The sequence below is a fragment of the Tachypleus tridentatus genome, unplaced genomic scaffold, assembly GCF_004210375.1.
Source record: "Tachypleus tridentatus isolate NWPU-2018 unplaced genomic scaffold, ASM421037v1 Hic_cluster_2, whole genome shotgun sequence".
Classification (NCBI taxonomy): domain Eukaryota; kingdom Metazoa; phylum Arthropoda; class Merostomata; order Xiphosura; family Limulidae; genus Tachypleus; species Tachypleus tridentatus.
The window spans coordinates 47,497,402-47,511,701 of record NW_027467782.1 but is presented as its reverse complement, the minus strand read 5'-3'; the positions used below and the strand labels follow the sequence as shown (position 1 = coordinate 47,511,701).

The following is a 14,300-nucleotide window of genomic DNA, read 5'->3' as shown; positions in this document are numbered from 1 at the left end:
TGAAGTGTTAACAAACACAGCAGACCTAACGGTGTTCTATTAGAGAATAGTGAAATGTTGTTAACAAACACAGCAGACCTAACGGTGTTCTATTAGAGAATAGTGAAGTGTTAACAAACACAGCAGACCTAACGGTGTTCTATTAGAGAATAGTGAAGTGTTAACAAACACAGCAGACCTAACGGTGTTCTATTAGAGAATAGTGAAGTGTTAACAAACACAGCAGACCTAACGGTGTTCTATTAGAGAATAGTGAAGTGTTAACAAACACAGCAGACCTAACGGTGTTCTATTAGAGAATGTGAAAGTGTTAACAAACACAGCAGACCTAACGGTGTTCTATTAGAGAATAACAAACACACAGAAACGGTGTTGTTAACAAACACAGCAGACCTAACGGTGTTCTATTAGAGAATAGTGAAGTGTTAACAAACACAGCAGACCTAACGGTGTTCTATTAGAGAATAGTGAAGTGTTAACAAACACAGCAGACCTAACGGTGTTCTATTAGAGAATAGTGAAGTGTTAACAAACACAGCAGACCTAACGGTGTTCTATTAGAGAATAATGAAGTGTTAACAAACAAAGCAGACCTAACGGTGTTCTATTAGAGAATAGTGAAGTGTTAACAAACACAACAGACCTAACGGTGTTCTATTAGAGAATAGTGAAGTGTTAACAAACACAGCAGACCTAACGGTGTTCTATTAGAGAAAGTGTTAACAAACACAGCAGACCTAACGGTGTTCTATTAGAGAACAGTGAAGTGTGTTAACAACACAGCAGACCCAACGGTGTTCTATTAGAGAATAGTGAAGTGTTAACAAACACAGCAGACCTAACGGTGTTCTATTAGAGAATAGTGAAGTGTTAACAAACACAGCAGACCTAACGGTGTTCTATTAGAGAATAGTGAAGTGTTAACAAACACAGCAGACCTAACGGTGTTCTATTAGAGAATAGTGAAGTGTTAACAAACACAGCAGACCTAACGGTGTTCTATTAGAGAATAGTGAAGTGTTAACAAAACACAGCAGACCTAACGGTGTTCTATTAGAGAATAGTGAAGTGTTAACAAACACAAGCAGACCCAACGGTGTTCTATTAGAGAATAGTGAAGTGTTAACAAACACAGCAGACCTAACGTTTTCTATTAGTTAACAAACACACAGCAGACCTAACGGTGTTCTATTAGAGAATAGTGAAGTGTTAACAAACACAGCAGACCTAACGGTGTTCTATTAGAGAATAGTGAAGTGTTAACAAACACAGCAGACCTAACGGTGTTCTATTAGAGAATAGTGAAGTGTTAACAAACACAGCAGACCTAACGGTGTTCTATTAGAGAATAGTGAAGTGTTAACAAACAAAGCAGACCTAACGGTGTTCTATTAGAGAATAGTGAAGTGTTAACAAACACAGCAGACCTAACGGTGTTCTATTAGAGAATAGTGAAGTGTTAACAAACACAGCAGACCTAACGGTGTTCTATTAGAGAATAGTGAAGTGTTAACAAACACAGCAGGTGTTCTACCTAACGGTGTTCTATTAGAGAATAGTGAAGTGTTAACAAACACAGCAGACCTAACGATGTTCTATTAGAGAATAGTGAAGTGTTAACAAACACAGCAGACCTAACGGTGTTCTTATTGAGAATAGTGAAGTGTTAACAAACACAGCAGACCTAACGGTGTTCTATTAGAGAATAGTGAAGTGTTAACAAACACAGCAGACCTAACGGTGTTCTATTAGAGAATAGTGAAGTGTTAACAAACACAGCAGACCTAACGGTGTTCTATTAGAGAATAGTGAAGTGTTAACAAACACAGCAGACCTAACGGTGTTCTATTAGAGAATAGTGAAGTGTTAACAAAAACAGCAGACCTAACGGTGTTCTATTAGAGAATAGTGAAGTGTTAACAAACACAAGCAGACCTAACGGTGTTCTATTAGAGAATAGTGAAGTGTTAACAAACACAGCAGACCTAACGGTGTTCTATTAGAGAATAGTGAAGTGTTAACAAACACAGCAGACCTAACGGTGTTCTATTAGAGAATAGAAGTGTTAACAAACACAAGACCTAACGAAGTGTTAACAAACACAGCAGACCTAACGGTGTTCTATTAGAGAATAGTGAAGTGTTAACAAACACTATTAGAGAATAGTAAAGTGTTAACAAACACAGCAGACCAACGGTGTTTATTAGAGAATAATGAAGTGTTAACAAACAAAGCAGACCTAACGGTGTTCTATTAGAGAATAGTGAAGTGTTAACAAACACAGCAGACCTAACGGTGTTCTATTAGAGAATAGTGAAGTGTTAACAAACACAGCAGACCTAACGGTGTTCTATTAGAGAATAGTGAAGTGTTAACAAACACAGCAGACCTAACGGTGTTCTATTAGAGAATAGTGAAGTGTTAACAAACAACAGCAGACCTTGTTCTATTAGAGAATAATGAAGTGTTAACAAACACAGCAGACCTAACGGTGTTCTATTAGAGAATAGTGAAGTGTTAACAAACACAGCAGACCTAACGGTGTTTTATTAGAGAATAGTGAAGTGTTAACAAACAAAGCAGACCTAACGGTGTTCTATTAGAGAATAGTGAAGTGTTAACAAACACACCAGACCTAACGGTGTTCTATTAGAGAATAGTGAAGTGTTAACAAACTAGACCTAACGGTGTTCTATTAGAGAATAGTGAAGTGTTAACAAACACACCAGACCTAACGGTGTTCTGTTTATTAGAGAATAGTGAAGTGTTAACAAACACAGACCCAACGACCAAAGCAGACCTAACGGTGTTCTAGAGAATAGTGAAGTGTTAGAGAATAGTGAAGTGTTAACAAACACAGCAGACCTAACGGTGTTCTATTAGAGAATAGTGAAGTGTTAACAAACACAGCAGACCTAACGGTGTTCTATTAGAGAATAGTGAAGTGTTAACAAACAAAGCAGACCTAACGGTGTTCTATTAGAGAATAGTGAAGTGTTAACAAACAAAGCAGACCTAACGGTGTTCTATTAGAGAATAGTGAAGTGTTAACAAACAAAGCAGACCTAACGGTGTTCTATTAGATGTTTTTTTTTCTGTTTTCACTTTCTTATTTTATCATTGAAAACTGAAATTTATGAAATTGTTACAGTTCCGTACAAACTAAAGATACAGCTGTACGACTAGTATAAACAAAAATCCCTGTTAATATAAAACTACTTGAGTTTCTTATGTGAAATGTTCGTACGGAAGGAAATTTCATCAAAAATAACAAAACATCTGGATATTAACATACCGAAACGTGTTTAAAGACGCAACGTTTTATTAAGATACTCGAAATTAGTCCCAAAATAGGGTAGGGAAACTATATCTTGAAACATGTACATGATAGAAGAGACTACAGTCATGTGAGAAAGTTAGGACACCCTATGAAAGCCTGTGTATTTTTGTAACATTTTTGGATATGTAGATATTTAATCTCAATTTTAACAATACTGAGAGCTTATAGGAATATAACTAAACAATTAAAAGTGACGAAAAGAATTTTCAAGATCTTCTGTAAATGTAATTCTACAAAAATGCATATTCAAACTGAGGAAATGTTAGGACACCCTACCCCCTAATAGCTAGTGTTACCCCCTTTGGCTGAAAAAACTGCGGTGAGACGTATTTTGTAGCCATCTACTAGTCTCTGACTTCGGTCTGAAGGAAGTTTGTCCCACTCCTCAATTCAGAATTTTGTCAGCTGTGAGATGTTTGAGGGGTTTCTTGCATGTACAGCCCGTTTCAAGTCACCCCACAGCATCTCAATGGGATTAAAATCTGGGCTTTGACTCGGCCATTCCAGGACTCTCCATTTCTTAGTTTTCTGCCAGTCCTTGGTGGATTTACTGGTATGTTTTGGGTCATTGTCGTGTTGTAGGGTCCAGTTCCGCTTCAGCTTTAATTTTCGTACAGATGATTTCACATGATTCTCAATCTCCCTCTAATACACAGTAGAATTCGTGGTGGATTCTATGATTGTGAGCTGTCCAGGTCCTGCTGCAGTAAAGCAGCGCCAAACCATGACACTTCCACCTCCATGCTTCACAGTTGGTATGAGGTTCTTTTCCTAGAATGCTTTATTTGGTTTACGCCAAACATGTCCTCTGTTTGGTAGGAGCACACCAAACTAAATATCTGAGTTTTAAATGGGACAAGCCTCATTCAAAATGCTGAGTAACGATCTTCTAATCATGTGCACCTGGTGTGATACACCTGTGTGTGAGTTGAGCCATTTTATGTGGATATAAATATGGGGTGTCCTAAATTTTTCCTCAGAATATGCATTTTTGTAGAATTACATTTACAGAAGATCTTGAAAAGTCTTTTCTTCAGTTTTAATTGTTTAGTTATATTCCTATAATCTCTCAGTATTGTTGAAATTGATATTAAATATCTATATATCCAAAAATGTTACACAAAACACAGGTTTTCATAGGGTGTCCTAACTTTTTCACGTGACTGTATATCTCAAACTTAAGTGTTCCATATAAAGCAGTGAGAACACTTAAATAATAACAATATAGTTACGTACTCTAAAATATTTAACTCCCTTTTCATAATCGTAATTAATAATTAAATAAATACTTTGATAACTAGTTTGAACTCTTTATAAAACGGTTATCACCCTGGCTTTTTTTTTAATTACAAGTTAAACTATTTATTAGCCAGTTATATAATTGTTTCCTTAATTATGGAACTAAATACATATATAATTTTAACTAGTTAATGCCTAAAATTTCAGTTTAAAATGTGTAATATAAAACAAATCTCCTAACTTATTAGCTTATTTAAAATTAAGTTGACCAGCGACAGTGATTTATGGTGTTATATCTTTACAGAGATCTTCACGCTTTGTTACTTGGAGAAATTGGACAGACGACAAACGAGCCAGAAAGCAGAACAGCGACAAGATGGCTTCTCAAAATCAGCGAATGTGGTGCGTATTTCTCGCACAGAAACAGTAGATGCAAAAATTGTGCAGATAAATAAAGTGCTGTTATTAATTTTTATCCAAATATTGAAGTGGAGACATCTGTTGACCAAAAGGTACTTAACTGCTCGAGCTTGCACTGGCACTTAAGTACCTCGCTTGTTTTTAGGATCAAAGTCAGTAAAATGTTTCTTGAAGCAAGGAGTGAAAACAAAAACTGAAACAAACCGTGGTATAGTTCTAAGGCATGTTTGGTACAAACCCTGATAAAGTTCTAAACCATACAAATATTATAAACTATTGTACAGTTTTAAGATATGTATAGTTCAAACACTGATAAAGTTCTAACTCATATAAATGTTATAAACTATTCTACATATCTAACGTATGTATAGTACAAACCCTGATACAGTTATAAACCATACGAATATTATAAACTATTGTACAGTGTTAAGATATGTATAGTTCAAACCCTGAAAAAGTTCTAACTCATATAAATGTTATAAACTATTGTACATATCTAACGTATGTATAGTACAAACCCTGATACAGTTATAAACCATATAAATATTATAAACTATCGTACAGTTTTAAGATATGTATGTTACTATTATTGTTGGATGAAGGTCTGAGTCCGTGTTGATATTATTACTATTATTGTTGGAGAAAGGTCTGAGACTGTGTTGATATTATTACTATTATTGCTGGACTAAGGTCTGAGTCTGTGTTGATATTGTTACTACTATTGTTGGATGAAGGTCTGAGTCTGTGTTGATATTATTACTACTATTGTTGGATGAAAGTCTGAGTCTGTGTTGATATTGTTACTACTATTGTTGGATGAAGGTCTGAGTCTGTGTTGATATTATTACTACTATTGTTGGATGAAGGTCTAAGTCTGTGTTGATATTGTTACTATTATTGTTGGATGAAGGTTTGAGTCTGTGTTGATATTGTTACTATTATTGTTGGATGAAGGTCTGAGTCTGTGTTGATATTATTACTATTATTGTTGGATGAAGGTCTGAGTCTGTGTTGATATTGTTACTACTATTGTTGGATGAAGGTCTAAGTCTGTGTTGATATTGTTACTACTATTGTTGGATGAAGGTCTGAGTCTGTGTTGATATTATTACTATTAATGTTGGATGAAGGTCTGAGTTTGTGTTGATATTATTACAATTATTGTTGGATAAAGGTCTGAGTCTGTGTTGATATTGTTACTACTATTGTTGGATGAAGGCCTGAGTCTGTGTTGATATTATTACTATTATTGTGGGATGAAGGTCTGAGTCTGTGTTGATATTATTACTATTATTATTGGATGAAGGTCTGAGTCTGTGTTGATATTATTACTACTTTTTTTGAATGAATGTCTGAGTCTTTGTTGATATTATTACTATTATTGTGGGATGAAGGTCTGAGTCTGTGTTGATATTATTACAATTATTGTTGGATGAAGGTTTAAGTCTGTGTTGATATTGTTACTATTATTGTTGGATGAAGGTCTGAGTCTGTGTTGATATTATTACTATTATTGTGGGATGAAGGTCTGAGTCTGTGTTGATATTATTACTATTATTATTGGATGAAGGTCTGAGTCTGTGTTGATATTATTACTACTATTGTTGGATGAAGGCCTGAGTCTGTGTTGATATTATTACTATTATTGTGGGATGAAGGTCTGAGTCTGTGTTGATATTATTACAATTATTGTTGGATGAAGGTTTAAGTCTGTGTTGATATTGTTACTATTATTGTTGGATGAAGGTCTGAGTCTGTGTTGATATTATTACTATTATTGTGGGATGAAGGTCTGAGTCTTTGTTGATATTATTACTATTATTGTTGGATGAAGGTCTGAGTCTGTGTTGATATTATTACTACTATTGTTGGATGAAGGTCTGAGTCTGTGTTGATATTATTACTATTATTGTTGGATAAAGGTCTGAGTCTGTGTTGATATTATTACTACTATTGTTGGATGAAGGTCTGAGTCTGTGTTGATATTATTACTATTATTATTGGATGAAGGTCTGAGTCTGTGTTGATATTATTACTACTTTTTTTGAATGAAGGTCTGAGTCTTTGTTGATATTATTACTATTATTGTTGGATGAAGGTCTGAGTCTGTGTTGATATTATTACTACTATTGTTGGATGAAGGTCTGAGTCTGTGTTGATATTATTACTATTATTGTTGGATAAAGGTCTGAGTCTGTATTGATATTATTACTATTGTTGTTGGATGAAGGTCTGAGTCTGTGTTGATATTATTACTATTATTGTTGAATGAAGGTCTGAGTCAATGTTGATATTATTACTATTATTGTCGAATGAAGGTCTGAGTCTGTGTTGATATTGTTACTATTATTGTTGGATGAAGATCTGAGTCTGTGTTGATATTATTACTATTATTGTGGGATGAAGGTCTGAGTTTGTGTTGATATTATTACTATTATTGTTGGATGAACGTCTGTCTCTCTGTCTCAATATATTTTGAAGTTGCTATCTATCGCTTTAATATACTTAACGTCACTGAAATATATAATTCAACACATTTAATTTTTAAACTTACCCACGCACGTGTTATTATGTAGAATGTATCCCTTGTTGCATATGCACCATTCTTTATTTTCAACCTGTTTACATTGGCCACCTTTTCCACAGTTAAGGTTTGAGTTTGTACACTCACCTTCATTTTGCAGTCCTGAGAATGAAAATAATTATCCGAGTATGAAGACCGCGGAATGATACATAAAAAATATTGTTATGAGATATTAATATCAATGAAATTAGACAAAAACACAGTAGATGGCACTGTTGTTCTCTCTTTATAATTGCTATCAAATCAGATATTTCACATATCTGTGCTTTGAACGCTACAGTTAACATGTGACTAGAGTTATTGAACCAGCAACTGTTAAAACACAGTAACATGTGGTTGCGTCAAGAGAAACGAAACCTTTGAGTGACAGAGTGAAAACTAATTTTTCGTTAGGGTTAGACCTATATATTCATTGAGGTGTTTGTTTCTATTATAAGATAACCTTTAATGTGTTTATTATAAGATAATCATCAAAGTGTATGATTTTATTATGAGATAATAATGAAAGTGTTTGTTTTTATTATCAGATAACCTTTAAGGTTCTTGTCATATGTTAATCATCAAAGTGTTTGTTTCTATTATAAGATAACCTTTAAGGTATTTATTATAAGATAATAATGAAAGTGTATGATTTTATTATAAGATCTTTAAGGTGTTTATTATAAGATAATAATGAAAGTGTATGATTTTATTATAAGATCTTTAAGGTGTTAATTATAATATAATAATGAAAGTGTATGATTTTATTATAAGATCTTTAAGGTGTTTATTATAAAATAATAATGAAAGTGTACGATTTTATTATAAGATCTTTAAGGTGTTTATTATAAGATAATAATGAAAGTGTATGATTTTATTATAAGATCTTTAAGGTGTTTATTATAAAATAATAATGAAAGTGTATGATTTTATTATAAGATCTTTAAGGTGTTTATTATAAGATAATAATGAAAGTGTATGATTTTATTATAAGATCTTTAAGGTGTTATTATAAGATAATAATGAAAGTGTATGATTTTATTATAAGATCTTTAAGGTGTTTATTATAAGATAATAATGAAAGTGTATGATTTTATTATAAGATCTTTAAGGTGTTTATTATAAGATAATAATGAAAGTGTATGATTTTATTATAAGATCTTTAAGGTGTTAATTATAATATAATAATGAAAGTGTATGATTTTATTATAAGATCTTTAAGGTGTTTATTATAAAATAATAATGAAAGTGTACGATTTTATTATAAGATCTTTAAGGTGTTTATTATAAGATAATAATGAAAGTGTATGATTTTATTATAAGATCTTTAAGGTGTTTATTATAATATAATAATGAAAGTGTATGATTTTATTATAAGATCTTTAAGGTGTTTATTATAAGATAATAATGAAAGTGTATGATTTTATTATAAGATCTTTAAGGTGTTTATTACCACAGCTCTGATTTGTTACTGTGAATGGTTTTTCACACACACATGAGTAACCACTGCTCAAAGTCGAATTCTTCTTACATTGTTCATTCTTCGAACAGTTGTGGTTTCCACTTTCACAGAATGTTGCTGGAAATACAAATAATTCCCTAGTTATTGTTCAGTTCTCTGTAGTTTTCTACATAATTCACTAATTTTTACTATAATTATTGTGAATAATATGTTCAAGAAAACTGAAAATGATGACTTGACAAAAAGCACGCGCCAACATGAAAATTCTGATTTATACTTAAACCCTCTTTAAATCTGTTGAACTTCCTAAAGGATCTATAACTTTCTAGAAATCATGAATTAAAAGGTAGGGAAAACAGGAAATGAGGTATACCTCCGGTCACCAAGTGGCTTTGAATATAATGTACATATTTGAACATTAAATGGTAACACTCATTCATTCAAACTAATAATAAATGTTAGTTTTTATGGCACCATGATGGATGCAACATTACTTTATAATTCGACAGAACTGAAGTCGTAGTAATGTGTCGCTGACGTTCAGCCACTGTTAAGGTCATGAGGCTAGGGCCCTTTAAAATTATTAATTGGCCACTAGGTGTATCTAGTTTTCACGAATTATGGAATTAGTGACAGAAACACGTGTTTTTTAATATTTGTTTTAATAGTATTATCTGTAAAATACATTTTAATTATTAGAAAGGTTTTGGGCGGATACTTTAGTATGTAAAATTAGGATGAACGTAAGTCGGCTGAAACTCGTTAGCTATTGTTAGGATTACGGCCACTAACATCACCAACAATCTATTAATTATCTACATTTATTGACTGGTCAGATATATTATTATTTTTAACAACATGCAACTTGTAAATACAAGGACATACAAAGAGTGTTTTGTGGCTGTTTCGAAATGAAACTTACCTTCGCAGTCTCCGTTTTTGTTTTTTGCGTAGTTTGTTACACACTTGCAGTCAATATTCTTTGGGTTATCTTCGGGTCCCCGCGTACAGACTGTATTTAAGCCTTTACAGTTTTCCGCACAAAAATCCTTAGCTGTTAAAAATAAGTTGATTTTTGTTGAGAATTTAAAAAGTGACAAACAAATCCAACAAACAAGAAGTTTCATTTTCGCTCTTTTTCCCCAACATATTTAGTTTAATGACTTAAAGGATTTTTACTAAAACGAACCAGTAAAATTATTAACACATTTATAAATAGAACTTGAAACAAATCTGTATAACTTAAGCTCTAATGAAGTTCGTTTGATTCCGTTTTCAACTTTAATTAGAAAGAATTCTTCTCAGTTTAAAAAAATAATAACTGAAGTGAATGTTTTGATGTCCTTGTTTTCACTCCAGAAACAACACGTTTGTATTTGTTTAAGAAACACAAGTGAAATGAATGTTTTGATGTCCTTGTCTTCACTCCAGAAACAACACGTTTGTATTTGTTTAAGATACGCAAGTGAAGTGAATGTTTTGTGTCCTTGTTTTCACTCCAGAAACAACACGTTTGTATTTGTTTAAGAAACACAAGTAAAGTGAATGTTTTGATGTCCTTGTTTTCACTCCAGAAACAACACGTGTGTATTTGTTTAAGAAACACAAGTGAAGTGAATGTTTTGATGTTCTTGTTTTCACTCCAGAAACAACACGTGTGTATTTGATTAAGAAACACAAGTGAATTGAATGTTTTGATGTCCTTGTTTTCACTCCAGAAACAACACGTGTGTATTTGATTAAGAAACACAAGTGAATTGAATGTTTTGATGTCCTTGTTTTCACTCCAGAAACAACACGTGTGTATTTGATTAAGAAACAAACACAAGAGAATTGAATGTTTTGATGTCCTTGTTTTCAGTCCAGAAAGAACATGTGTGTATTTGTTTAGTTTTATTTTCAATGATTATTTAATGAAGTTAGACAATTATTTCGGGTGGAATACAACAACATGAAACCAGTGGTCTTTACCGTTAGAGACTCAAGAATACAACAACATGAAACCAGTGGTCTTTACCGTTAGAGACACAAGAATACAACAACATGAAACCAGTGGTCTTTACCGTTAGAGACACAATAATTTTCTTGCAGAAAGCTGTAAGAATTGTTGCAGCATAGTACAATATACTATGTACAATATACAATTACTGATTGTTAACCTGAAGATGACCTAAAGAGGTCGAAATGTTGTTCTTTGTTTGATTTGTAGAAGTGTTAATATCCATACCAGATGATCAGAGATACATTTTGATTTCAAGTGGGTTTCTCGTCGTCAAGGACTACGATAAACATTGTTGTATCTATGTTTTATCATGATAACACTAAAACTGATCATTTGTGGCAGGTTTCGAGTGAAACCGACTATTCCTGCAGCTGTTTTTAATTACTCGATTAACCAAGTAAAGTAAAATGAAATAATGCTTGGTATAGTCTTACTTTAAAACAAATAATGTGTCGAATGAATAAGTCATCAGAATACCTGCTTATATTTTCATGTATATTTGATATATTTGTATATTTACGTGTATATTTGTATATATTTGTATATTTACGTGTATATTTGTGTATATTTGTATATTTTCGTGTATATTTGTGTATTTACGTAAAGTATCGTCGTTTATTTATATCGTTTAATGTTCAGTTACAGACGGATCTGGTTCAGTTACAGATAGATCTGGTTGAAATAAGTTAGGTAGACTCACCTACACAACTGTTTGTGTCGTTGTGCTGGTAATCCTCCTTACAACGACATTTACCTGTCGTTGTATTACAGATCTCATGCTGTTTACAGATATCATTATATAAACATTCAGGTATTCCTGAAAAACAAAGTTCTGTAATTAAAGTTCAGAATTGAACTAGGACTTATATATATTATTAACAAACTAGTTCTTTTAAGCGCAAAGTTACGCATTGTTCATTTATATGTAAAAACGGATGGTATGGATAGATAAAGCACTAGTAGAGGAGCGAACAACGTTTTGACCTTCTTCGGTCATCGTCAGATTTTGGTGTCTTTTTTTTGTCAACCTGACGATGACCAAAGAAGGTTGAAATATTGTTCGCTCCTCTACCTAGAGCTTTCTCTATCCATACCATCCGTTTTTAAATATATATTTTTCTCTACAAGTGGGTTTTCTCGTCGTCACGGATAACACTGCACAACAATTTCTTTGAAAAGTTTTACTTTCTGAAAAGTTTTGCTGATTGTGACAGGTACCTGGTGGGTATGCACAAATATAGGTTTGGTTTTGCTTCATCGCGTAGGAACTCCGAGAAATAGACAGTTAACTGTTTACCGGCAACAACGTATTTAATTGCGTTTATGTTGCTAATATGCTATTAAGTTCAACATAATTAAAAGTGTTTTGCTCCTGATTTTCATTTGTATTCAATGTCCGGTGCATCACGTTGCAGTGTCCAACAGTAATCAGCAAGCATTGGCGGATTCCAGTTGACCTGATATCGTTTTTCCATTGTAGCAAAACTGAAGATTTCGATGAAACGGCACGTGATGAGCAAATTTGGATGTGATTTTCGTGATCAGCAGCCAGAAATCTATAAGGAACATCCAACAGTGTTCAAGAAGCAAAAACTGTGTTGTGCAGTGTAATTTGTTAATTTTTGCGGTCCGTAAACTTACCGCTGAACAATCTAAGGAAAGCATTTTAGATTTCGACAAAAAACAAACAATTTAAACAGTTTTATTTTTATATAAAATCTAGGAGGCAAATAGTAAGTCTGAGGAACTCGCCTAACAACATTAGCATTATAAAAATTAAAATAAAATTTAAAATATTTCATAACCCTATAAACTATATCAAGTTTTCTCTTAAATCGACTTATATAGGATGAATTTTTTAAGGTGAATTTAAGTACTTGTACTAATTGCATTGTATTATTTGATGAAACCGAAAACAAAGTGATAAATTACACCTTGAAATATAATTTCTTACCTTTACAACTGTTCTCGTTGTAGTCAAAGTAGTCGAGATCTTCAACACAAGAACAAATGAAAGACTCTGTTTTGTTGTCAGAAATACATATAGCATTGTTGTTATTACAATAATCGTCTCCTCTTGTACCATTAAGAGTGAAGTTACAGTAGTCCAGCTCTTTACAGTTCACATCAACAAACCCATAACGACAAGTACACGAATATTCATTGGTGCTAATTGCGTCACAAGTTCCACCATTCAGGCACGGATTTGGTGAGCAGGGATCAAACAGTTCTGTTGTGGTAGTTCTTTTCTCGGTCGTTGAAGGGCTAAAAAGTGTAGATTTTGTTAAATAACCTGTAAAATAGTCTGTTGAAAAACCAGCGGGGCTACTTGGTGTTGAAGAATCAGTGGAGGAATCTGTTATAGAACCACTAATCTTACCTGGTGTTGAAGAAAAACCAGCAGTGGACTTTGATGTAGAATCAGTGGGGCTACTTGGTGTTGAAGAATCAGTGGAGGAATCTGTTGTAGAACCACTAATGTTACCTGGTGTTGAAGAAAAACCAGCAGTGGACTTTATTATAGAATCAGTGGGGCGACTTGGTGTTGAAGAAAAACCAATTGTGGACGCTGTTGTAGAATTAGTAGAGATACCTAGTGCGGAATAAAAAGTAGATAATTTTACGAAAGAATAGAAGATAATTTACGTTAATATCGAATGATTTCAGAGCAGTTTCAATACTGTCATCACACTAACCCATCTACACCAACTTTCATTTGTGGTGTAAATTTGCGCGAAATTCGAAACAAACAAAGTTAAAGCCAGCAATAAGAAGTTGTCACTTTAAAATGCTATTTTAAAGTTGAACTTTGAATCCATCTACTTTGGTAAGACTAAACTCCATCCCTTACAACCACCTACTTTAGTAAGACTAAACTCCATCCTTTACAACCACCTACTTTGGTAAGACTAAACTCCATCCTTCACAACTACTTACTATACTAAGACTAAACTCCATTCTTTACAACTACTTACTATACTAAGACTAAACTCCATCCTTTACAGCTACTTACTATACTAAGAGTAAACTCCATTCTATACAACAACCTACTTTAGTAAGACTAAACTCCATCCTTTACAGCTACTTACTTTAGTAAGACTAAACTCCATCCTTTACAGCTACTTACTTTAGTAAGACTAAACTCTATCCTTCACAACTACTTACTATACTAAGACTAAACTCCATCCTTCACAACTACTTACTATACTAAGACTAAACTCCATCCTTCACAACTACTTACTATACTAAGACTAAACTCCATCCTTCACAACTA

The 14,300-nt window shown here is 33.1% G+C and overlaps 1 protein-coding gene across 1 annotated transcript; it reads right to left on the bottom strand.

The window, feature by feature from the left end:
- Positions 1-4,473: 4,473 nt before the first annotated feature.
- Positions 4,474-13,726, bottom strand: LOC143242301 (uncharacterized). Its single transcript, XM_076485663.1, has 7 exons — positions 13,723-13,726; positions 12,981-13,619; positions 11,727-11,843; positions 9,947-10,078; positions 9,016-9,141; positions 7,554-7,685; positions 4,474-5,192 (listed from the first exon to the last, which is right to left on the bottom strand). The coding sequence occupies exons 1-7, from the start codon at positions 13,724-13,726 to the stop codon at positions 5,122-5,124; spliced, it is 1,221 nt and encodes a 406-aa protein (XP_076341778.1). The 3' UTR covers positions 4,474-5,121.
- Between the last annotated feature and the right edge of the window lie 574 nt (positions 13,727-14,300).